The sequence below is a fragment of the Propithecus coquereli genome, unplaced genomic scaffold (genome assembly GCF_000956105.1).
Source record: "Propithecus coquereli isolate 6110/MARCELLA unplaced genomic scaffold, Pcoq_1.0 Scaffold186, whole genome shotgun sequence".
In the NCBI taxonomy this organism is placed as follows: domain Eukaryota; kingdom Metazoa; phylum Chordata; class Mammalia; order Primates; family Indriidae; genus Propithecus; species Propithecus coquereli.
In genome coordinates, this window is record NW_012143412.1 from 2,396,107 (window position 1) to 2,421,926 (window position 25,820).

The 25,820-nt window shown below is 42.1% G+C and overlaps 1 protein-coding gene across 1 annotated transcript in view; it reads right to left on the reverse strand.

Annotated features, from left to right (window-relative positions):
- The window catches only part of DGKI (diacylglycerol kinase, iota), a 270,690-nt gene that overhangs the window by 230,925 nt on the left and 13,945 nt on the right, over positions 1–25,820 (reverse strand). Inside the window, exons 4-5 of the mRNA XM_012642753.1 lie at positions 6,340–6,414; positions 4,918–4,974 (exon numbers count right to left, since the gene is read on the reverse strand). Of these exons, the coding sequence (XP_012498207.1) occupies positions 4,918–4,974; positions 6,340–6,414 (132 nt within the window). The remainder of the gene's footprint in view (positions 1–4,917; positions 4,975–6,339; positions 6,415–25,820) is intronic.

Below are 25,820 nucleotides of genomic sequence, written 5' to 3' on the forward strand. Positions count from 1 at the left end.
CAAATGGAAGTGTTGATACTCTGTTGTTGAGGCAGCAAAGCAAGGTGTCTAATATCATAACATCTTTTTATTGTTTGTCAATAATTTCTGAATTATTCATACACAACTTCAAGTACTAGGTAAATGAAGGGCTATTACTTATGTGTGTTAAAATATCGGTGATACATTATTTCAGGGCCTATGTTCAGTATTGTTAGCAGAAATATGTAACACAATGTCTCAGTTATTTTCAAACAGCCAATTCAATTCAAAGTATTATTCATAGAGAGCTTGAAAGGATCTTAGAAATCATATCCATCTAGCTTATAATCCTTTACCAAGAAAATGGAGGTCCAGGAAGATTCAACTTAGAAGAGTCCAACAAATAGTCATTAAAAAAATCACCATTTGCCAGGCAGTGTAAAATGGCAGACACAGTGACCAACAATCCTTGCTCTAGAGACTCTTACCCCCGAGCGGAAAAGAAGCAGAGGTAAAATTTGAACCCAGATCATACTAACTCTAAAGCAAATGTTCTTTCATTTACATGAAGTAAACTACCTAAATTCATAGTAGTAAGAATTCTTAATTAAGAATCTCGAATGGGTCACAATCAGTCTGTCATAAGTTTCATCTTCAAAATGTCCTTTTAGACCTAGAGTTCTTAAGTATTTAGGGGAAAATGGACCCCTTTATAAATGTATATTCATTGATTACACACTCTGTGTTTTGGCACAATGAGTTTAGGACAAATCCCATGAGTGACCTCCCAAAGCTTACACTAAAGGAGGGGGACATTGTGAGACAGAAAAACAGTAATATAAATAAATAATTACAACACACGAAGTGCTCTGAATAGGCTCAAAAAGGTGCTTTGATAAAGAACAATGTGCTACCTATTTAAAGGTGGTCATCAAGGAAGATCTCTGCAATGGACTGATGTGTATGTCTCCTCGAAATTCGTATGTTGAAATCCTAATGCCCAATGTGATGGTATGAGGAGGTGGAGGCTTTGGGAGGTAATTAGGTCCTGAGGGGAGAGCCCTCATGAGTGGGGCCAGTGCTCCTAGAAAAGAGACTCCAAGAGCTCTCTTGCCCTCTTTCCTTCACGTGAAGATACAATGAGGAGGTGTCAATCTGCAGCCCTAAAGAGGGCCCTCGCTAGATTTGGGTCATGCTGGCATCCTGATCTTGGACTTCCGGCCTCCAGAATGGTGAGAAATAAATTTCTGTTGCTTCTAAGCCACCCAATCTATGGTATCGTGTTATGACAAAATACCTGAACTGACTAAGACACCTCTGAGGGGATGACAATAGAGCTGAGGCCCAATTCTGAAAAACAGCTAGTCACGCAAACAGATTTTCAGTACAGCAGTGAAATTTTCAACTATCCAAAGGTGGGGACTACCTTGGCGTGTGCCTCCCAAACTGAAAGAAAGTCCATGTGGCAGCTGAAGGGGGCAGGCGCGGCAGGCAGGGGCCAGGCGATGCCAGCCTTCCCGTGCCGAGACAAAGGATTTGCTTTTGCTCTAAGAGCTGTGGAAACCATTTGGAGAGTTTTCAGCTAGAAAATGGCATGACCTAATTTTCATTTTAAAAGACCATTCCCTTAAATCAGGAGTGGATTGAAGGGGGAAACTGAGGAAGCACAGAGACACTGTTGCAGCAGTCCAAGGGGAAGAGATCACAGCACCTTAGTCCACAGTGCTGACAACAGAAATGGAGACAAATGGATGGATGTGAAATATATTTTATGAATAAAATTGATAGGACTGGCAAGTGAATTAGATGTGGGGAGAATATGAGAGAAGGAATCAATGTGATCTCCCAGTTTTCTCAACTGAGGAGCTAGATCAACAGTCATCTCATTTCCTGAGGTGCAAAAGAACTGGGGGAAAAAAGCAGTTTTTATGGCGATGGAAATAGTTTAGTATTTGATGCATTATATTTGAGATGACCGTGACACATTCAATGGACATGTCGAATGGAACTCCCAAATGTATAGACTGGAAATGTAAAGCTAGCAGTTGTCGGCCCATAGGCAGTACTTAAAGCCAGGATACTAGATGAGTTCTTCTAACAGGAGTGAACAGAGAGAAGAGAAATGAACAAGGGCTAAGCCCAGAGGGACACTAGAGGTCAGGGGAGCAGCCAAGGAAGGAGAGGAGAGAGGGCTGTCCTATGAAATAAGAGGAAAATTAAGAAGGAGTTGTTACAAGTCAAGAGAGGAGAACATTGCAAGAAGGAAGGAGTATGCAATATTTTGAATATTTTTGAAAGACTGCATAAGGAAAGAACAGAAAAATAAATCCCTAACGGATTTGCCGTGAGGGAGATCACAGCAGCATTGACAAAAGCAATTCCAGTAAATGGATAGAGCAGGAATCGGATCAGGGCAGGTTAGAATGACTAGAATGTGACAAACTGAAAATAATTTACATAGTTAACACTTTCTGGAAGCCTAGCAGCGAACACGAAACAGAGGATCAGAGCAGCAGGTAAGACATGATGGTTAGGTAGTATTTTTGCTTGTTTTTTAAGGTGTTTTTTTTTTGTTTTTTTTTTTAACTATTAGAGCATGTTTATGCTGAGGGAAGTACTCCAAAAGTGGGAAGAAGCAGTTGAAAATGTAAAAAAGCCCTATAAGATGACAAAAAAAGAGTGTCCAAAACCCAAATGCAGAGTCTGGCTTCAGAGAAGAGATAAACCTAATGAAAACCTAAAGCACCTTGCATTAGAAAAATTGCATGTGCAATTACAGTTCTCTTTCTCTCTCTCTTGACAGGGAGCTAAAAGCAGACACGGATCCCCTGGTTGTAAATCATAAACTCCATCTTAAGAACGTGAAACTCTCTTTTATTTTCCTAAATAAAAGATCCCCTTCATTTGAGCTATCACTGAGTTACCTTCTGGCCACTGTGGTAGCACACTCTGGGGCGGCGCCGAAGGCACCAGCCCTGTCATATCTGCCTACTTTCCTCACCCTGTGCGTGACCCGCAACCTTCCTATTGCTGCCACACTGCACAGACACGGTGGGGAGGGGACAATTGATGGGAGCAACTATTTTTCCTCTCTCCACAACCTTCACCCCCAACCTATTCTCTTTCCATGTTTTTTCCCAATCCTCTTTTATTAGTCAGTAACAACGAGATCATTCATTTTCATGGTATCTTTTTATTAACTGTCTTTAAAATGTTTGTGCTTCTCAGATATCTCCTATTCCTATAAGACACATTCATCTATTCTCATAGCTTTAATTACTATCTATATGTGCGGACGACTCACCAAGGTCTCACCTCCCACCCAGTCTTCCTCACAAACTCCAAACTCATGTACCTACTCTCTTCTGTTGGGCTCTTCCCCTGGGGGCTGCAGGGACACCTCAAACGTGATAGTTCTGGAAGTAAACTCATCCTCTCCCCACCCCATCCTCAAATCAACTGATTTTCCAATATCTAATCAGTTTGGGCAGAAGTCTGATTTATTCTGGGCTCCCTCTTCTTTGTGTCCAAAATCCAATCAACTACATATTCTATCAGCTTTGCTTCCTACAAACTCCTGTCTACCAACAGTGCTACTCTTGGTCCAGGTGTCCTTTTTTTTCTTTCCCAGATTACTAGCACAGCTCCTTACGTTATCTCCATGTCTCCAATATTACTGCTCTTGGACCACATGATATTCTCTCCACACTGCAGCCTGAACAATATATTCTGCCTGAAATAGTTTAATGCCCCCCTCCCAACTACCCTGATGATAAAACACTCAACTTGTAGCATGACTTAGAAAGACGGTCACGATCGAGCTCTCTGCTTATGTCTCCGCTTTGACATCTTACTCTTTGTGTTCCTCTCGCTTGTGCTTGCATGCTGCTGTTCTTTCTGTCTAGGAGGCTCTCGCTCACCTCCTAACTGCCCTCCTCCCACTCAACTTAGCTCCTTAAGGGCTCAGTTTGGTTGCCTCCTCTTCCAGGAAGCCCCTTCTCCGACCCCTTTCCTAGCTGTTACTGTGCAGAGCTGATTCGAGGAGTACATTGGCTGGGGAGGTTCCCAAGCGACAAATCTGTAAGTGGAACTGAAACTCATCTCCCCAAGAATACAAATGAAGAAAATATACTTACCCAAAATGAGATTTACCAGATATAAGATGGTAGCGTTTGGGAGGCAAAGGGTAACAGCCAGACAGGCTAAACCACACTCTAAGGAAGGTGGGTTCTGTTAAATGCAGGCTTTGGTTTTGCTGACTGGGGAGAGCAGTTTGGGCCTGGAGCGAGACTGTCCAGGACAACAGAGGCGGCCTGAGAACCCTGCTCACCGCACTGTGCTTGGTGTCTCCTCTAAATAAGAGTTGGGCAAACAGATATAGCTTAGTGCCATCTCCTCCTGTCATGCCTCTGCTTGCCGCTAAAATAGAATCCTAGTTTCATCCTAATTTCCTATTTACCTGTATGTCTTCAGCAGCAGACTGTAAGGTCAGGGACTCGCTATTGGATGGAGTTCTATCTTATGACTGATTGATTGATTTACTTAACTAATTAAAACACTGAGACTTAGAGAGATTACGAGAGGTAACTAAGATAACACAGCACCAGGACTGGTTTTGAAAGCAGACGGTCTGACTTCGGCGTTCAGACGAATACCCAGTGACCATGCTGCCCCCTGAATAGCTGACACCCACTCGAAATTCTATCACCACCCCTCCCCCCCACTCTCTGGTTCTTCCAGTAAGACCTTAGCTCCCCAGTGCATTGCATGAGAAGAATAACGTACAGTGGGCACATGCCGAAGATATTATCCTTGGAGCTTTTATTGATATATTAACAATGATGTAGAATGGAGGGAGATAGAATTTACTTTTTAATGTCTGGTGAATATCTATGAATGCAATGAATCAATGGGAAATCAAAGGTTGCATTTGAAACAGAGCTCTCAAATACTCACTTCTCTTGGTGATCTTGAGCCCCCTTCTCGAAATGTTGGTTTACATCTGAAATTAATCTGTCATAAAAAAAAAAGTATATTATATTAGGGATAAGCATTAAACTAGATGGAGTTACCTAAAAAAAACCCAAGAATGACAGATACTGAGACTACAAAACTTTCAAAGAATAAAGAATAATACTAGTCTTAGTCTTTTGAAATGCTCGCTTTAGATAATCTACAGAAATCTTAAGTGACTGTATTTCCAAGCCATGTCCTTCATTCTCACTGAGGAAATCAAAGTATCTTTAAACAACAATGCTCTCACACCACAAATTTGAAAAACAGAGATAAGAAAGAGCCAGAGGAAAGATATGTGGCAGCTGAAGCTACCCAGCTGGGTTTCAGATTTTAAAAGTAGAAAATACAAACTTGAGGAATTTTTAATGTCATGATGATTATTCAAACACACACACAAAATTATTCTTTATGGAAGGATTCAGCACTGCCTTTCTTTCAGATGGGGAGGTCTCCTGGTGGGCACATTTACAACTTCTTTAGCCACTTGACAAAGTGAAAGGAGCACAGGAATGGAAGAGTGTGTGAATACGTGGCGTTGGGACAGGAAAGAAATTGCTAAGATTCAATGTTAGCAGTCATTGCCGCAAGATACCAGTTGGCAACAAGTGGTAACGTGTCGGCGAAACTGAATGAATGTCACCGTGCAATGGAATGAATGTCAACCCATGCACACGTGGCAGCTCAAGAACACGGATAATGCATGGAGAAGCACACACGGACATGGAGTAAGAAGTGAGAAAGGGAAGGGGACAGCAGACAACACACTCTTGGAGCCTTTCCCTTCCCGAAATGACAAACAAGTGGGCTATGCAGAATCCACTTCTTCTCAAAGCAAGACACCACCAGGATGTCACTCCCAGCCCCACCCACACGCTTACGCCGCACAAGCCGGAACACTGCCCGAGACCGAGACCGAGAGCGGCTTCCGGCTCGGCTCTCTCCCTTGCAGCCGCCTAGGGAAGAAGTAAGCTCACATAGGTCAGATATATCTGCATAATACTTTTAAAGAGCTTATTGAATTTTTTTCTCAAAGTATCTCGTGGAAGAGCCTATGGGTGAATGACAAAGCTTGAACGGAGATGATATAAGAAGAAAATTAGTGTACACCAGGTTTTTCCCTCTGATTTTATCATTCCTTTTCCTGAGAGTCAATATAAAATGATATCAAATTACACTTCATCAAACAAGAGAGAAAATGATATTTAGACATTGTCTTTCCATTATTAATCTGGTAATAATATTGGACTTTCAGCTTTTTAAAGGGCATTGTTTTCCAAAACTTGGAAACAGAAAGTTACAGCTGATCTTTGAAGACCAAACGCTTGCAATGCAATAAAGCTGCAGCAGGTGGCTCTCTCTTACCTTTTCTAGCTGCTCAATGCAGGCGGTGTGGACGACGATTTTACAGACCGCACACTTCCTCCTGAGAGCGGATTTCTACAACATTCAATTCAAAATACAAGAAAGAAATGTTAACAGCGTGTTCCGAAGACTTCCCTGGTATTAAAAAGGGTATACATAAATAAAGCAAACATTTCAATTATTTCTATTACTATACAAATTTAAAACTTCATCTTAAACATTAAATACTGGGACAAACCTCCTCAATAGTCTTTTCAGTCACCAAGTCACTCCATATCCACATGACTTAAGATGACCTAGATTGTTTCTTCATGTCTAAGTGTCATGATGTAACAATGTAGGCATTATTATGCTACATTTTAAAATATATTTTGACATTTTTATTCAAGTAGTTAAGGGGCAGAGCCAACATCCAAACTTAGGTCTAAGTTCAAAACAAGCATTCTTTCCCTCCTGCTGAAGAGTCCACATTTCAAGGGGCCAGTCACTTTGGGATTCTATCCCAGGCACCAATTTATACTAAGCTACTTGGGTTTCTGCCCAAATCCTCAGGAAATAAAGAAGATAAGTCTAGTTTTTACAACCAGGAAGCAATAATAATAATAGCAGAAAATGCAGCAAGAGTAGCTAACAGGAATATAATACTTGCTCTTACAAAAACTATACAAATAGTAATTCACTTAACCCTCGTGACCCTGTGAAATATTTTCATACCCATTTCACAGATGAGAAAACTGAGGTACAGTAAGTTACCTGCCCAAGGTCATCTAATTAGGGCAGAGCAGAACCAGGTGGTCTGGCTCCAGAGCTTATGCTTGTAAGCATTACAATTTGGCCTCTCTGACAGTCAGTACTAGTTTAGATTGACAATCAAAAAACTTGAATGTTTATCTTTTCTCCAATAATAAAAAATATGCTGCAGGGAGACATGAATGAGTGGAATCTAGATTTCATTACTGCTGGTATCATGTAGGATCTAAACTAAAACTGCTCAGACCTCTCTACAAAGGACAGACTGGAAGGATCTGCGTGAATAATTTTCCTTTTGAGCACTGAAAGCAACTTATTATAACAAAGCCAGTCTGTCAAATAGTCTATCAAAGCATCCAAGTGTGAAATGCCCTGAGTCCCTATTCTTAAAGAAGACACTCACAGAGATTGCTGGCAACCTTCCCCGCTTCTGATGAGTGGCTTCCCCTGCAGAGGTATAATTTTTGAGCCAATTGTGGCAGGTAGGTAGGAAGGAATAAGGTATTGCTGTTGCCAGAGGAGACTGGAGGAGCTACAACCAACCACCTTGGAAGGGGCAGAATCAGGAAGGAAACTGCAGCCTCCTGTGTCTTCCATGACTTTATTCAGTCAACATGGGGTATTTGCACAGCGTTCTGAGCCCCAATAAAAGGACCTAAAACACCGCAGTACTGCAGCAAGAAAACTTGCAGAAAATACCCACTGACTGAGGTTTATTTACTCTGCTTATAGATGCCTTAATTACTCTTGGATTTCTTCTTCCTGAAGAAAGAACATGGTCTAGCACATTAAATAAGTTTGACAGTTCCCTTTGCGAATAACAAAGGACAAGGGAAACCAAAGCATCTAGCTCCACTACTGAAAAGTGTCTTGCTCTACAACGAAAAAGAAAAGAAGAGAAAGAGGAGGAGGAGAGGGAGAAACAAGGAGAACCAGAAGAAAACATGAAGCAGTAATAGCAACCGCAGCAGCAGCAATCAAAACAATAATAAAATTCCATCTTGCAAATTTTCACAGAATGCCCATAAGCAAATTATTGTTCCCCTCCTGTTTCCCATGGATATCCTGCTACAGATCACTGCTTTGGTGCCACCTGCAGAAAATGCGTTGGGTATCGAGTCATGTTGCTAACTGAAGTTAAAGTGATGCTAAGGAAACTGGAGTTGATTCCAGTCTACTCATTATCCACAAAACTCCTAGTAGATTACGCTGCAGACAAGCAAAGTAATACCACCAAAGGAGTGCAACCACTTAAGGGCTATGATTTAAGGATGCCTGAAAGCTTCCTTCCCTACCAGTAACTCCTATCCCGTCGAGCTGTTTGCCTGACATTATGCTCTGCATTAAGTTCTGCAGAGCTCTGGGATTGTGCAGGCTCCTAGAAGTCCCTGAGGGTGATGGGAAGGAGGACTCCAAGTAGGCTCAGGAACCTTTGTGCACCCACTGAAACCAGAATACCTCTTCCCTTCTTTGTTGTGCATATCAGGATTCTGCGTCAAAATCTCTTTCGATCAAGGGATCTGGGCTAGAACCACTGGGCTAAGATACGTTATCTCTCAGCTTTCTGGAACAACATGTAAATACACTGACATCAGTCATACGGAATAATTCAGATGCAATGTTCTGCAGACGATAATATATGAAGTAAAGTACTTTAAGTTATAAAACTAATTTTAATTAAACAATATTGAATTTTAAAAGACTCTCTTAAATATATGACATACTTTCATGCCTTTTGAGGCAAAATATATTGACCATAATCTGAATTCTTCTTCATAAGAAGAACATGATGCATTGTACTACAAAGAACAGTCATTTTTGTTTCCTGTCTTTCTATCTGAATAGAGCTCCTTTCAAGCCATTGTTCCTGTCTTTGGTTGTTCTCAATTTCCTAAATGACAGCTTCTAAATAGCTTTTAATGTGGGAAATCAGATAATTATGGTTTATAATTATATGTAAAATTAAGTGAATAAATTCTGAGTGAAGATCTAAGGTCTTTTTCCGTAGTAGTGAAGTATATAGATTTTAGTTCCTTCATTGATAAAAACTGTTTCAGAGAATCTGAAGTCTTAACTATGAACTTCTTGGTTTATGACTATATTTCAACTGGTTAAAGTTATTGGAAGTAGCTGGATAATAAGCTCCTGGGCAGATACTGTTCAAAACACATATTAATAGAATTTTGTGTTTGATTAGGTTACACTTTTTTTATTTTGGAGATATAAGTACAAAAGTAAAAAAATGCAGGAATCTAGATATTCTAAATACTGTATACATTCACTTTTTTTCAAGTAACTCTTATGTAAGCCAGTGTTTCCTTCACTATGAAAGGTGATATATTAAATCAAGAGAGATCATTTAAAATCATTCAGGTTAGTTGTTATTCTTCATATTGAGACATAGGTGTTAAAGAACCTGGCACAAAAACACAATTTAATAAATATTACCTAGAACACCAAGCACGTTTAAAAATTAAAATTATAAAAAATTAATGATTTGCTCTCATCAATGAATTTAAAGGCCAACTGAGCTTACTGCTTTAAATATCAAGTAGAGTATCCTCTCAGCACACTTACTAAGGATTTCCTGATTTTGCCAATGTTGGTACTCAAAAGAAACCCATTAGCGTGTAAAGGGGAGGCATGTCTAAAATTAAGACAACATAAGATACAATATAGAATATATTCCATCATACCTAACTTTGATCTAATAAAACCATGATCAGCATTTGCTTAAATGACAAAATGAAGCTATGTTTTAGGATGGTGGGCATAATCTAGCTAGCTAGCCATACAGCGGTTGTAAGAGAAAACATGAAGTTCTGACTGGGCCCTACACATGTCCCGCACAGCAGGCACCGCTGGCACACAAGGCAGTGACGGCTCCTCAGCAAACTCCAGCTCCTATCGAACAGGGGAGTAAAATGGTCCCGGCTTTAGACCCCTGGAGTAGGGGATGGGGGAAGTAGGGGGGTGCGAGGCATAGAAGGGTCAGTGGTAGGAAGTTTGCAGCTGTCCCTGGGAAAGAGTTCAATGTCTAATCCTGTCCCACCCAACCACATCCCTGGCTGTATGTCCCAAGAAAGCTGTTTTTTCTTCCTTTGAGCAAGAGATGTGATTTCTGCTAAGTAATAATGAATAAATAGCTGGTGGGAGTTGATAGAGTTTGATTGAAAGAGAGAGGAAGGAAGGAAGGAAGGAAGGGAGGGAGGGAAAATAAAAGTGGGAAAAAAAGAGAGGAAGAAGAGGGTAGAAGGGAGGGAAGAAGGGAGAGGACAGGGCAGGAGAGAGCAGGAAAGGAGAAGGGGGTGGGTGCTTCGCTGCCTTAGGTAACCTAGTTTCACAGGCCTATGATTTATAAAAGGATTGGGGCCTCCCTGCTGCCCAAGGTAACTGAAATGAAATATTTGTGACCCCCCAACAGTCTGAAATTTGACTTCTAGAAGCAGACACACCAAGGCTGGCTGTCCCCTTCCCACATGCCAGCCTCATTCCTCCCTACGGAGGGGCAGACCACACGGCCTGCTGACATTATCTCCTGCTATCATCCTAAAGACCCCACCTGGCCTCACTCACCTCCACAGGTTTAATCCCAGACAGGAGAGGCTGGGCAGGTGGCAGGAGAGAGCCAGCGTGGCAACCTTTCCTTGGTGTCCCTGTCCCAGGAGAGCTCAGAGGCCAGAGCCTGCTGCAGGCCCCAGACCACCAGAGCAAAGTGTGGGTGCGCAGCACCTCACTCCCGAGTTCTCAGCCTAGGGCCCACAGCCCTAATGCAAGGAATCGCTGCTTCACTCAGCCCAGCCCTGCAAAGAGGCCACAGTGCACAAGGGGACAAAAGGCTGGGAAGGGGGCCCCAGGCGGATCGGGCATTCTGGGGAAAGGGCTGGAGGGGACAGGGGTGAAAAGCAAGAAAAAACCCGCAGAGAGGAGCTGGGGGTAGGTCTACTCCACCTTCATCCCCGCTTTATTCTCCCCAAGGCCACCCCTCGGCCTTCCCAGGCAGGAAGGTTCAACCTGAGGACTGGAAACTGAGGGAGGGCTGGGAACCCGCAAGGACAGTGTCCTCCCACCCCCCTCTTAGACCACACAGCTCCATCCACAGCAGCATGTAAGAGGAAGGGGCAGGGAGCAGGAGTGATGCCGCCCAGGCAAGGCTGAGCTGTTTTCCTGTCCCAGGGTAGGGCTGATGGAATGCTTAGTCAAGTGGAGGGGAAGAAACTTCCTAAGCTTTAGAATGTCAGGAATCCGGTGTCCTTTCAGTGGGGATTGCTTCTCTGGGCAACATAAACAAGAACATTGCTGCTGTATAATCCAAGGTAAATGAAAACAAGAGTTCTTTGATTTATTTAAAAACCTAATTAGAAGAAATGACAAGCATACTTGGCAAATTCTGATCCTCTAGGGAGCCTGGGATGCAATCTGTACGTCGGCATTAGGAAAAATGAAGAATGACATTATCTGGAAGTTCCATTAACATGATTTCAGGGCCGAAGCCCAGCCTCCACCGTCACTCGTGTGGGCTCCTTTTTTTCCCCAACAGAATACAGCACATTTTGGACAAACCAAGAGGGTGGCTACCTTAAGTTCCAGCATGCCCCTATTGGCCTCAGTATATCTGTCTGTGACAGTCTGTCTGTGATAATGAGATCTCATGATGTCAGACCAAGAAGCAGAGATGCCACATGTCTGAAGAAGTTTGTGACCTGAGTGGAAACTCAGAGCTCTCCTGAGAGAGCTTGCACTTTAACCTTGTACTATGTTAAAGGTCCCAGCCCTGTGCCTGAGTAGCGCTGGCCCACGTAGAACAGGCCTTCATGCGTCAAGACCCCTTGTGTTTGGGCAATGTGTCCTCTGGGCAGATAAGGGCCTGGCATGAGCTGAATCCCCGAGATAGCCCCCACGGTCAACACCCTTGATAATAAACAATGCCAAAAGTACCTCCGAATAGCTGAAAGAAAAAGTAGCAGGAACAACTGGAGGTTGGGTAGGGCACTCTTACAAAGGAGAGGCCCAAAATATTCATGCAATACTCAAATATGCACCAACACACCTAAGTCCGTATATGCCAGGGATCTACATCAGTATAGATGTAGAGGTATCCTACATCACTGAATTTTCCATACAGCTGAAACAGTCTGTTAGCCATTGAATCTTCCAAAATATATTTATGGCAATTTCGTCAACAAATCATTTCAACCATCACTATGTGTACAAGGCAATGTGAGTGCTGTACGGGATATAAAGAGGAAGCTTCTCTCCTCCTGGGAGATGCTGGCAAGCCACTTGGGAGACAAGAAGGACGTGAAGGAAAAGGTCAGTAACAGAAGAGAGCCACGCACGGCTAAATGCTCAAAACGGCTTGGACAATAAAAGCTATCATTTAGAGGAGGTAAAATCTGGGAGCCTGAGTCAGTTAAAAGGGTCTAACAGAAAAAGCAAAGTCTTGAATTTGGTCTTAAAAGATGCTTACATTTGGAAAAGTCAAAGACATTCCAGCAGGGAAAAGATCCAAAGTCTCTTTGTGTATTAATAGTAGGCACCGATGCCTCCAAAAAGGAATTGAGGCCCACTCTGGCATGTCTGGTGGTGGACAGTTTCTGGGCTGCATGGGCTGTTGGGCACGAGGCTGGTGGATGAGTGTGGAAATTTTAAAGGTGTGTCTGGCTGTGGGGTCCAGGTGGAGTAGGGTGTCCACAGACGCGGGGAGTAGGGACACCGGCTGTGTTAAGACGCCAGAGGAGCTGAATTGTGAGAAGCTGCAAGAGAAATGGCAAACACAGAACCATTCCTGAGAGGCCCAGAGGTTAAAAATTGTAGAGTTATAAGAAGGTGGAGATTCCTCTGTGTTTTTCCATACTGCTATAATCCAACACCAAGAACGCTGCCTGACACAGATAACGCGGAAGGGAAAAAGAGAGGGAAGAGAGAGGAAAGGGCTTCCAGAATAGGGCTTTCTCCCTACTTACACCCTCGAACGAGCCCCACCAGAACTGGGGGCTTTGGAAACATTAGGAGATAAAACCCCCCACTAAGACATAGACATTCTCACAATGGGAAATCCCAAAAGAAGTGGTAATGAGGCAGCCCAAATGTTTGAGGAATAGAAGTCCTCTTGATAATACATAGAGGAAAAATAGGGTGGCGGCTTTGTAGTGATTATAACTGTTTCTGTGAGTGCAGATCAGACGTCTCTGGGGACCCCCGGGAGTACCTGATGGGAAGGCTGTTTTGCAGAGGACAGAGGTCTTACACAAATGGGTAGAGTTAGGAATGGTTAAGTCTGTGTTGCTCCTGCTCATGCAATGCCACCTGTATCTACAGGCGAGTTAAACCATGGAATGTTTATTTGGGTGACAGTTGCAGGGGGCAGGAAGAAAACAGACAGAACTGGGCCAGCCAGGAAGCCAGCTTTCCCAAACGGAAGTCTCTGGTTGGGTGACGCAGATTATGCCCTACAGGTGGACAGGGATAAGGTTGTGAAAGGCCTTAAATCTGGGCTGAGAAAGACAAACTTTAACCTACTAGGTAAGGAAGGACCAATAGAGTTTTTGAGACAAAAATAATAATTTAATCTGGTGACAGTAAGCAGCACTATCTGAGAGCAGAAGGAAGAAGATAAGAGGAAATGAGATGAGTAATTTATTAATTCAGTCAGCCAATAAACACCGAGCACCTACTAGGTGGCAGACACTGTCCCAGGCATGGGGGACATGGCAGTGAACAAAACATCAAAAAATGTTTGTGATCTCATAGAGCTTATGTGCACACGCTTACATCCGCCTGTGAGAAACAGACAATAAACAAGATAGATAAGTGTGACATATAAGATGTGGATGGAGACAAGTGCTGAAGAGAAAATGAAAGAGGGAAATGGAGAGAGGAAATACCAGGAGTAGGGGAGAGTTGAAGGTGTAGATAGGTTGGCCAGGAAAGGCTTCACGGAAAAGGCAGATTTTGACAAGTGTGGAAGGAAGTGAGGGAGGTCACCCTGCACGTCTCTGGGGGAAAAGTGTTCCAGGCGAAGGGCACAGGAGTGCAACGCCCAGAGGCATAAGGAGTGGCGGGGCCAGCGTGGGAGTGAAGTGCACCAAGCGGAGACAAGGCCAGATCCCACAGTGTCTCGCAAGTTACGGTTAAGACACTGGCTTTTTATCTGAAAGAGAACAAAAAATGAAAGACCACAATGATAATCCACATATTAGGTGATTAGGGCCACAACTACAGTGATAAGAGTGAAACAGGAAAGACGGCAGAGCACAGTGTGACTACCGAGAGTGCGTATCATTCCAGTTCCACCTGGGTCTCCACTAAGGGTCGTAGGAATTTCTCACTCTTTGGCCTTATGTCTCTCAGTTGAATAATCAACAGCCAGGGATGGCTTTGATCCTTCACCTTGGTCAGCTCTGCTGCTTGTGTGCACCACGCCGCTCCATGGCGGGGTCTAAATTGCTGGCTGCTCAGGCATTCCTTCTGCCTCCTCCTTCATGGTCATGATGCATTAAAAATGCTTCCAGCTTAATGAACTTGAAGAAATCTTCAAAAATCCATAACTCTATTTCCCATTCCTGGCTCTCATTTTATCCACAGACACTTCATATTTGCATAACTATTATCATTGACTGTCTCTGTATTTTGTTGTACTCATCTCGTTTCTGGGTGTGTGTGTGTGTGTGTGTGTTGGCCCTCTTATCTTTTATTTGTTTCTCTACACTTCTCAGCTTATGTGCCAGCCGGTCTTAAGTTACATACCCGTGGCCAGTGACTGGTTTTAACTTTATCATCTACCATCTTTCTGTCTTTGTTTCTTTCCAGCTGCTGCTGTGGCTGCTCTATTAGATTTTTACACTCTCTTCAAAGTTACTGTTTGTATTAGCAGATCAAATTTACCATACATTGTATAGCAGGTTAAAGTGTTAATAATATATGTGGAAAATGTATATAAATATGATTACAAGCACACAGACACTAATAAGCAGAAATTCACACAGTTATGTGCTACATACACAAACCTGTGCACTCACAAATTCCGGGCAGACAGATATGAGTCAGGACGGGCTGGACATATTACAGAAGTCAACACAAAACCAAGTTAACAGGAAATAGTATCTCAACCTTGTTTCAATGGCTTTCTCTAGTTCTAAGGTAGTATATATCAGGCATGTAGCAGAGATTTGAGCCTTAATATGAACTAGGAAATACCAAACTTTGCCTTTTAATCTTTCTGGTGCAATAGCACCATAAATACCATTTTACTTGTATCTTGAATCCAGACATGCCCTCGTTATCAGCTTACTTTGTGGAAGTAGATGGAATTTTTTAAAAAATTTCATCGATTAATATTTATAACCAATGATTTAAAGGCCTTTGCTTTAATATCGAAATGTTATGTCTACTTAAGAAGCCATATCAAGCTGTAAGTTAGCTATCCTTTCATTGTCAGTTCCCACATTCTAAATTATTGGTGACATAATCAAGACAGAGTCTCCAGCCAACCTAGCCCAGAAAGATCAACATTTCAGTCCTGTTTACCCAACACTGTATCTCCTATTGGTAATGTTTTCACCGACACACACACACCTACCCATGTCATTTTTTACTGAAAGTATCAGTATGGAGGCTGGTCAGGCAGAGGCTGTCCCGGAGGCTGGCAGTCAGTATGGGATGCACACTGTGCGTACCATAAACACAGCTCACTGCTGCCATGCCACGAAGGTTCTATTCACCCACTTTACAGCTAAGGGAACAGAGACCCTGTGAGACTAAGCAGCTTTCCCAAGAAAGCAGCTAAGAGCAGAAACTAGGTCTTTCTGACCCAACGCCATTTCTCTCTATTACATCTCACCACTTTCCTCGTTTTCTTTGCTAATGGTGGGTTAGGAGACCGAGACTTATGAGGACAGATAAGAAACATGATATTTGACATGACTGCTTCATATGGTCTGTTCTCAGGCAATCCTCAGGGGGATTGACTACTGACAACCACACCATAACCACCTGTGCCCAAATGGTAAAAAGCAGTCCCTGTTCTCCACGAGAATCAAATAAAATGGGCTGCAGAAGGCATGGCAGGGCTTGCAACCCCACAAAAGTCTGCTAGTTGTGGGTGTTTAAATCTCCCTCTGAAGAGTCTTGAACATAAGGCAGGAATTCAAACACCCTGGATTGTAAGTCTAATGATATTTAAATGGCAAGATTGACCTGGCAACAGATGTCTGTGTGTGCATGTGTCCCTCTCTCAACAATCACATCATTGAACGTATTCATTCATTCGATAAGTCACAGGGTAACTACTCAGTGCAGTCGCTTGTTCTCAGTGCTGAGGATATAAGAGACTACAAAATAGGCAAAGTCCCTGAGCTAAATGGAGCTTATGTTCTAGTGGTGGAGACAGACAGGTAAATAAATATTTTTTTAAAATATGAAAGGAAATGACGTGTGCTATAAAAAGTTGAGAGAACAATCACATGGCAGAAATACTCTCCAGGGATTAGGGGGATGGGGGTGTAAATCCGCAACTAAAGGACACGCGGAGCACTATAGGAGGGAAAGGGCGTGCCTTTAACCCGTGCTTGGGTGAGGCAAAGACATAAAGTGTAACCATAATGTTTGTACCCTCACAATACCCTGAAATAAAAAAAAAAAAGTTGAGAGAACAGAAAAGCAGCAGAGTCAAGGGACAGGCTGACCGTCAGTAGGGCTAGTTGTTTCATGTCATGAAATCAGTTCCCAGTTGTCCCCAGTGAGAGAGAAGTAGCAGGTGATCCTAAGTCTCTGGGTTGCCTTTTTGGGTTCAGTTTCTTGGAACCATTTTCATGCAAAGAGAAATGATTATAGCAGCTACGATGTATTGAGTGCTTGTGATTTGCCACTGCTATTGTATGCATTGTTGTCTCATTTAATTTTCACGACAACCATAAGAAGCAGTATTATCCACATCTTATAGATGTGAAACTTAGGCTTAAAGAGGTTAAAACAATGATGAATGTCATACAACTTAAAGCCTGGAAATCTTGGAACTTGGATTCAAAGCCAGGTCATTTAATTCCAAAGCCCACACATTCTTTCATCACCCATACCTCCCTAAAAGAAGACATCAAAGTAGGCTCCTCCATTTCCTTGTGTCTTTTAAGTCATCATCTTCTGAATATGTATCTGCCTGGTCTATGGGGTAGGGAACAACAACAAAAAGCTCCTAAAAAACAGAGACAATGTTAACTTTGGGGGCTAGTAGTAGTTTTGGGTAACTGCTAATGCAAATAATGCTTCAGCCAAGATTAAGTGCCTCTGAGCAACAGGCATGTTGGTTAAAATATACTGCTCTGGGTGCCTGGCACTGGGAAGTACTAGAAGAAGAGTATTTCTATACACCTGGGCATTGCCTGGCTGACAGGTAAACTCCATGCTGAATCAGATGCAGATGATTTTTATTATCAGGTAAGAGGACTATACTTATCAAGTAACAACAGAACTGCTTCACAAAACCACATGCCTGTATACAAACATACAAGTACAGTCTCTATCTAAAATTGTCATCACAGAAGAGATGACAATAATTCTCAGAGGTTCAAACTCTAAGAATAAAACAAGACACACATACTTTTGGCTTAATGAAAGTTTAGTATAAAGGCAAGAGAACTGCACAAAGATATAAAAAAAAAAAAGTTATAAAATTCTGGATGGTGAGAACATCTCTATAACTCTTCTTTCTTTTACCTTTCAGTGGAAGTGAACCACATGCTATGACAACCCCAACGGTTGTTGTTACGGGTCAGAGATGAGTATGAGTCCTAGGGAAAACTGCGAAGCATTGTGTGAGCATTTCTTAAATAGTTTCGCACTGAACACTGAGATCCCACAAGATGGCAATGGGTGTTCTGTGGGGAAAATAATGGGTTCCACAATCCTCCTGTCCCCTCCAAACACAGTAGGAAATCCTGCATACCTTATACCCTCCTTTGAGCTTTATAAGACTTATTTGTATATTAAAGGTGTTTGGTGTTTTATAAACTTATGATCACAAGCCCCTTCTAATGAATAACACCCCATATTGTTTGTATGTGAGTTTTGTGTTCTCCAGAATATGATCTAGAAAAAAAGTAGACTGTGCCCGTTCACAATGGTACTATTGATCCAGGTTCACCAAGAAGTGACAGAATCCTGAAGATTCCTGAGCGACATCATATCCTACATATCCTATTACTACTTCCATTACCTGAAGCGGGCAGGATCAGCATTACATTCTCCCTCAATATATAGACAGCACTCGGTACCAAATAATAATGATTATAACAATCACCACGGCAGTTGTAATAGCAACCATGGCGAACATTATTTACTAAAGGCCTACAACGTGCCAGACACTGTTCTAAGTCCTGGGAATGCCCAACCATCAAGCCAGATACATAAAAGGCAACATTACTTCCACCCACGGGAGCACCCCATTCCCTTCCCCCCCTCATATCCGCTGACTGGGAAAGCAGTAGCAGACAGTCTGTCAGTGAAAATCCTTTTTATTATTATAAACTATTTTTGTTGATGGCTACACTTTCCCCTGAGTCATCTTGATTCATTAGATCCTCAATATCCTAATGGTGAAAAAGGCCTCTGGCAAAGAGCAGCTGGCACCCAAACAACTCAGAAAGCTGGCTGTGCCTCCTGGGCTTTATTGCCACACACACGGTTCCCTCCAGCAGCCTGCACCCAGCTCAGCCAAGCTGCCATCTGGGCTGTGGATCATCAATCTGCCATGCTGGACAACTGGCATTTGAAGCTGACAGAACAGGAGCAGCATGCAGGCAGATCTCAGTACATTCTCAGTCCGGTGTTTGTGGCCTGTGGTGTACACCTGCTAGACCCAAATACACAGATGGGCACAAAGTCCCCAGCAATGCATGCTGGGCTCTGATTCTCTCATCTGCTCACTCACAACACACAGATGCATGGGAACCAGCATTTGCACATGCTGCTGCCTGATGCTCCAAGTGTCCTGAGATGAAACAGACAAGATGTAACCAGGATCAGGGTCATTTTCATTTTTAAATAGCAGAAAGCTGAAAGTTTCCTAAGAAACAACAACAACAACAACAAAAAAAAGGGTGGAGAGCTACTGCCCTTGTTTTTTTTTTTTTTTTTTTTTGAGACAGAGTCCCACTCTGTTGCCTGGGCTAGAGTGCCATGGCATCAGCCTAGCTCACAGCAACCTCAAACTCCTGGGCTCAAGCGATCCTCCTGCCTCAGCCTCCCAAGGAGCTGGGACTACAGGCATGCGCCACCACGCCTGGCTAATTTTTCTATATATTTTTTTTTAGTTATCTGGCTAATTTCTTTTTATTTTTTAGTAGAGACGGGGTCTCGCTCTTGCTCAGGCCGGTCTCAAACTCCTGAGCTCAAACGATCCGCCCGCCTCGGCCTTCCAGAGTGCTAGGATTACAGGCGTGAGCCACCGCGCCTGGCCCCTTGTACTCTTCTTACAAGTTTCTTCCAAGAACCCAAACACCTGGCCAGTATCCCTGTGAGCAGGTGCTGTGATAGCCCACTGCAGACAATGATGAGCCTCTGTTCTACCAATAAGAAGGCACAGCTGGTGAGATGTCCTCCAGAATGGGTTACTTTGATTTGTCACACCCAGTTGGTCCCACACATGACCTAGTGAGAATATGGGTGTTACACACAGCAGCAAAATGACAGTTGAAGGTATGAGAGTCTTCATGTTGGTATTAGACAAAACCATCCCAAATATAAGGCCTTGATAAAACTAAAGTCCAACCAAACTACTACTGAGCTCCTTCAACTTAATGACATTGAACTATAAGCAGGAACAGAAGAGAAGGAGGGAGAATGTGAACATTTGTCAACTAATTTTATCCTCCCAATTCTGAGAAGTAGATTTAATCTTCATTATCTTACAGAGGAAACTGAGACTCAGAGAAGCAGGGCAAAGCTTCGCTTTTCATCCAGATCTTTTTGTCTCCGTATCTGCGTGGCTCCCTTTCTCCAATGCGCCAACTCCCATGTCACATGGCCTCCTTACGCAATTCATTCACTTTCTCAATAAAATTGTATTTGTCAAACTGGAAACAACATCCGGAAGTACCTTAGAATTAAGGTCAGGCATCACAGATGGGGTTAGCCACTTTCTCTAAACATTACCCACATGGAGAAGATGAAAGCAAAACACATGAACAAAACAATAACAAAAGCAAAGCAGTACCTATTAGCCTATCCACAAAAAGAAGGTGGTATAAGCACATTTAAAAATAGAGAAGATATATCTGGTAACAGCATCCTGAAGTCTGACAGCTCCTTTTTCCCTCTTACACAACCTACACACTCTTGCTCACCTAACCATCTACCTACTCTCTTCCCTGCAGCTCTCAGCTTCTGACACCTACCTGTCTGCTCACTTAGTCATCAACCACATACCTATCAACCTAAATACTCAAGACTGCTTTGGATGTACCTCTGTGTGTGTGCCTGTGTATGAGCCTATGTAATTGTAGAGTTATCCATATGGCTACATAAGGTAACTTGCCTTACAGAATGGCTACCATCTTAGTTTCCTAGCATTGCACTAACAAAGTACCACACACTGGGTAGCTTAAAACAACAGAAATGTATTCTCTCACAGTCCTGGAGGCTAGAAGTTGAAACTCAAGGTGTCAACAGAGTCAACAGAGCTCTCCCTATTTCCCTCTCCTAGCTTCTGATGACAGGCAGCAATCCTTGGCACTCCTTGGCTTGTAGCTGCCTCACTCCAATCTCTGCTCCACTGTCACATGGCCTTCTTCCCTGCATGTGCATCTGTGTGTCCTCTCCTCTTCTTACTGGGATACTTGTCACATTGGATTAGAGCCCACACTGCCTTATGACCCCATCCTGATTAATTACATCTGCAACAACACTATTTCCAAATCAGGCTACATTCTGGGGAACTAGGCATCAAGACTTTGGCACATCTTTTTGGAATACACAAGTCAACCCATAACAGCCACTTTTATGCCATGTGTGAGGACCAGGCCACCTCATTTAGTCCCGACACTCTTTCTGAAGTTGATCTGTGCCTCTCTTCCCTGAAAGTGCACAAACTTTCTGTAGAGCTGTTTGTTTTAACATATTCATTCCCAGTCCCACTCACTAGAGATTCTAACGTGAGAGATCCAGGATGGGAACCACCACTTTATTCAAAAGTCAAGTGTCATAAGTGACTATAATACTCACTCAGAAATAAGGATCACTGAGGTCAGTCTTAGTAACAATATTTTAAATCAGGAAACTGAGGCAAAAAGAGGTGAAGTGACATGTCCCAAGTTCACTCAGTACAGAAATGGAACAGCAGGCTCTCCTACTGCCCATCTCTGCCTACCCAGGCCCAAGTGACCACAGTGGCTGTACACGTCTACACACAGATGTAGGATAGTTTCGAACGTAAAAGTAGGTGTGCACAATGGACTCTATGCATCATTAGCGGAGCAGTGAGTTCCTTCAGATACAAATGTTTGGACGAGCATCTTTGTAGACTCTCCCATGAAGCATGAGAACAGTTTCTACCAGAGTGCACCCACTGAATGGGGAGGTCATCACTCTCTGTTAGCTGTCACTCAACACTGTCTGAAGTTCCCTGGAGCTGGGTGCTCAGCCCAGCCCATACACACTGACAGAATAAATGAATGAAGAAATGTACATCAAAATAAATGTCACTAGACAAGAGTGGTTCTAGCTGGAATTTTACCTCAGTTTTTCCCTCCATAATCCAGCTGGGAAACAGTAATCTTTCTACTCCAATTTCATTAGTTTTGCATCCTTTCTTTTTCTCTAGACCGAAAAAAGAAATAGTTGCTTGTTTGGGAACCACCACTGACTTGGGAACAAATTTAATCCCATTCAATATCTGCAAACAGGTACTCCCCAGCATTAAATGTGGCTACCAGAGAAACATAGAAGAGGAAAGATTTTAAACATCAAGTGGTTCGGCCCCCAAACTTTGGAACAACTCTCTTACAACAGTTCTAGGATCCTTAGAAGTCACGGCCTTGCTTTCAATACTCTCTAATATCAGCCCCCAAATGTCAATTCACATAGCAGCAGGACAGCCTGGCTTTGTGAGCAGATTTGGTTTTAAATAAATGCTCCAATGTCCCCAAAAGTTAGGGTGATCATCTTAATTTCCCTAATGAAGTTTTGATTTACCCCTAATGTTACAGCATCATTATTATTAATAGCAGCCACTTTCACCCTCAAAATTGTCTTGGTTTATATAATATGTTATATGTTTATATTTCCCAAGCCCACCAACATTTATACCGTGAGCTCCAAGTATTGGTTTAGAAAATGTGGACACACATAGCCTGCCCCATTGGTTCTTATTTCCATTCTTTCTTGACACATGCCCTCTGGTGTGCCCATGCTTGTCTCATGATTGCCACCTCCCTCGTACACAGCTCACCCCTGCCTCTGAGATTGCTCATATTCTTTTCCCTGCCTGAAATGTTTTCTTTCCCCAACCACACTCATGCAAATCTTACCCACCTTTCAAAACTGAGCTCAAACCCCATTTCCATGAAGCTGCCTCTGTCTGTGTCAACCCACACTGACTTCTTCCTTCTCTTAACTTCTACCGGTGACATTTGCTTTGCAAAAATTGGGCAGAAATGAAAGGCATGTGTTTGGTGATGGAGTCACTCCTCCCCCAAGCATTCTGCCTGTACTTTGTTTAGGAGTCTTCAGGTGGTACCTGGCTATGGTGATTTAGTCCCAACCCAACAGGTAGGCTTCCTTCAAAAGTGCTTCCTTAAAAGAAATGAGAATATAATCTACTTATGCATGTTTTTTTTCTACAAAACTGTTATCCATTGTAAGAAAGCTGCAAATAGAACATTAAAACATTTAAACTGGAAGCTCCCCTGGAGGTTTCTTCATTTCACAAAGTAGGTGTGCATCGCTGTCTGCAGTATCCTTGAAAGACGGCTGCTCGAATCATCCAAAAGCACACATCCTTTGAGTCCGTTTCTCCAGGTGCCTTGTCCCCTTACTGGACACTCTACAGGGTGTCCCAAAAGTCTCCGTACAAAGGAAAAATTTTGTAATGAATATTTTGCAAATAAAGGTACATTTAGCTACAATTTCCCATTTTCCCTACGTATAGTGACTTTGGGACACCTTGTAGTTTTTAAGGTTCTTTCTTGTAATACTGTATTTCTCAAAGTTAGGTTTGTAAACCATCTGCACCAGAATTATTTGAGGTGCTTGTTAAAATCACAGATTCCCAAGTCCAACTCCAGGCATACTGAATCAGCATTGGGACCAAAGAGGGAAAAAGTAATTTCCATCATTGACAAGTTTCCCAGGTGACGTTTATGTATCAGTGGATTATAGATCTATAACTTAACTCTCTAGATACAGAGTCAGTGGATTCTATATAACTTAATTCTACCCTCCTAACAACAGATAGCAAGTCACTTCTCTTTTCTTCATGGCACCTCTTCAAATACTGGATGACATTTCTCTACCTTCCCTCTTTAATACTCAGTGGTAACCCACATTATTTAACTTTTCTTTATGACAAGGTTCCATCTCCTGAGCCAACGTGGGTGCTCTCCTCTGGCTCCTTTGCTGCTTGCCAATGTCTCTCCCAGAATGTAATGCCCAAAGATGACACATGCCTCACAATGTGGGAGAGAAAACTAGGAGTGTTTTCGATGCTTTTACTACATACTGCCAATTTTGGGAAGTATATCAATTTACACTCCTGCCAGATGTTAATGAGATCCACTTCAGCCCAAACCAACCACCAGTACTATCATTTTATAAATCTTTGCTAATTTAATAGGCACATGATGTTGATTCCTCACAGCTAATTTGGCTGTCTTTGTTTATATTTTTCTGTATATATTGGCAAATTTTTGTGAATTTTCTGTTCTTGTTCTTTCTGGGGTTTTTTCCCTTTAATTAATTAAGTCAGTTGCTGTGCCAAGTAAGCCCTTTCTATGTATTATCACATCAAATCCTCAAAATAACATTTCCCCCACTTTATAGATGAAGAAACTGAGCTTTAAGGAACTTATAGCAGTTAGTTTTTCAGCTTCCTTACTGATTTTTTCCTCCATTTAATCAGTATTCTTTTGGAAACGAGTTCTTCATCTTCCACACCCTTTGTAACATGAGTTAACAGGGCCAAGCACCTGGGATGAAATTATGAGGAAGGTTCAGAAGGACACTGGGAATTTTCTCAATTCTGTTTCCTCCTACTTCTACCTAAAATTTCCTTTATTCCCTTGATTTTCATGGCCTAGAGGTAATAGTGACCATGTAATAATCACTTAGAGGATAGCAATGCTATTTACTGATACAAAGTTTAAGGAGGATGCATATGTACATGTATTTTTCAAGAGAGGTAATATGTAGCTGTGCCCAAAAAAAGTAACAGAAAAGAATCAAAAAGAGCAATTTGGAGATAAGGCATAACTCTGTAACAAATCATAGTCTACCAGTTGGCAGCAAAATCAGTAGAAATTGTTCAAAAATATGTACACAAGTAAGATTAGCTTTCTTTTTTTTTCATTTTATATTATCTGATATCCCAAGACCAGTGTTTATGCAATTAACTAAGACCCTAATGCTAATTCATTATTTATAGCATTTTAGTCCAAACAGCTGAGCTTCTCATGGATTTGGTGAATTTAATCAAATTCCATGCAATTATACTTGAATTAAAAATACATATGCATAAAGCTGAAATCCCGATATTTAAATCAATTGAATTTACAACAAGATTAGAAGAAATGCAAATGATTAATTAATTACAAGGCTGAGTTAAAGGCAAAATTAAAAATAATTTAATCCTACTCTTTTTGTACCTTTTTGAAGGTAGCCAGGGCCCAAAGGTCATGACTTCTCAATGCCATACAATAAATGGTAACATTGAGATTCAACTCCAAGTTTCCTGACATCAAATCCAGAGCCTGCTCATCTGGGCCTTTCCCCAACATTTATTCTCAACCTCACTCAAATAAACCATGGTTTCCCCAAAACTCTCAAAGTTTTTCCAAACAAAACCTATAAACTAATGGTCAAAACAGCTAAAGCGATGTAAAAGTTCTTGGTTCTAAGACTTGGAGATTTCAGGCAGCCTGATAAAAGTCTGTGGAGGATATATGTGTTCTTCTATATGTTTCCATCTATTTGATGGAAACAAAATTTCTGCTTATTAGTTATTAACAGCAACATACTCATTTGCAACGTCAAGGCCCTATATTTTGCCCCAAACATTTCTTTCACATAAAAAACAAACATAACAAAAAAGAAAAAAAAGTATTATATAAATTTGACGGCTATTTCCCCAAATAAGAAAGAATACGTCTTTTCTTGTTTCTTTTACTATTCTATTTCCCATCACTCTCTTTGTGGACCAATAATTTTAAACTACACAAAAATGTTATGTTCACTTTCTCAACACTAAAGTTCTAGTTCCTCCACAATGCACTGCCTGGCAACCATGCTTTGTCCACAGGCCACAAAGAGAATTTCAACCTTTAAACAGATTGTTCTCAATAGGGACAAAAAGCAAATTTTAAAAAGGATACACCAACAATTGACCTGTTGATTGTTTATATCATCTGTAGGATCGTGCCCTCCAGCATTTAGTCTGGATTATTTGCTAGCGTACACTCGCCCCCAGCACAGGTGTTTCCACCCTGTTTCCATCTTCATCCCCCAGCAACACCACTACAGCCACT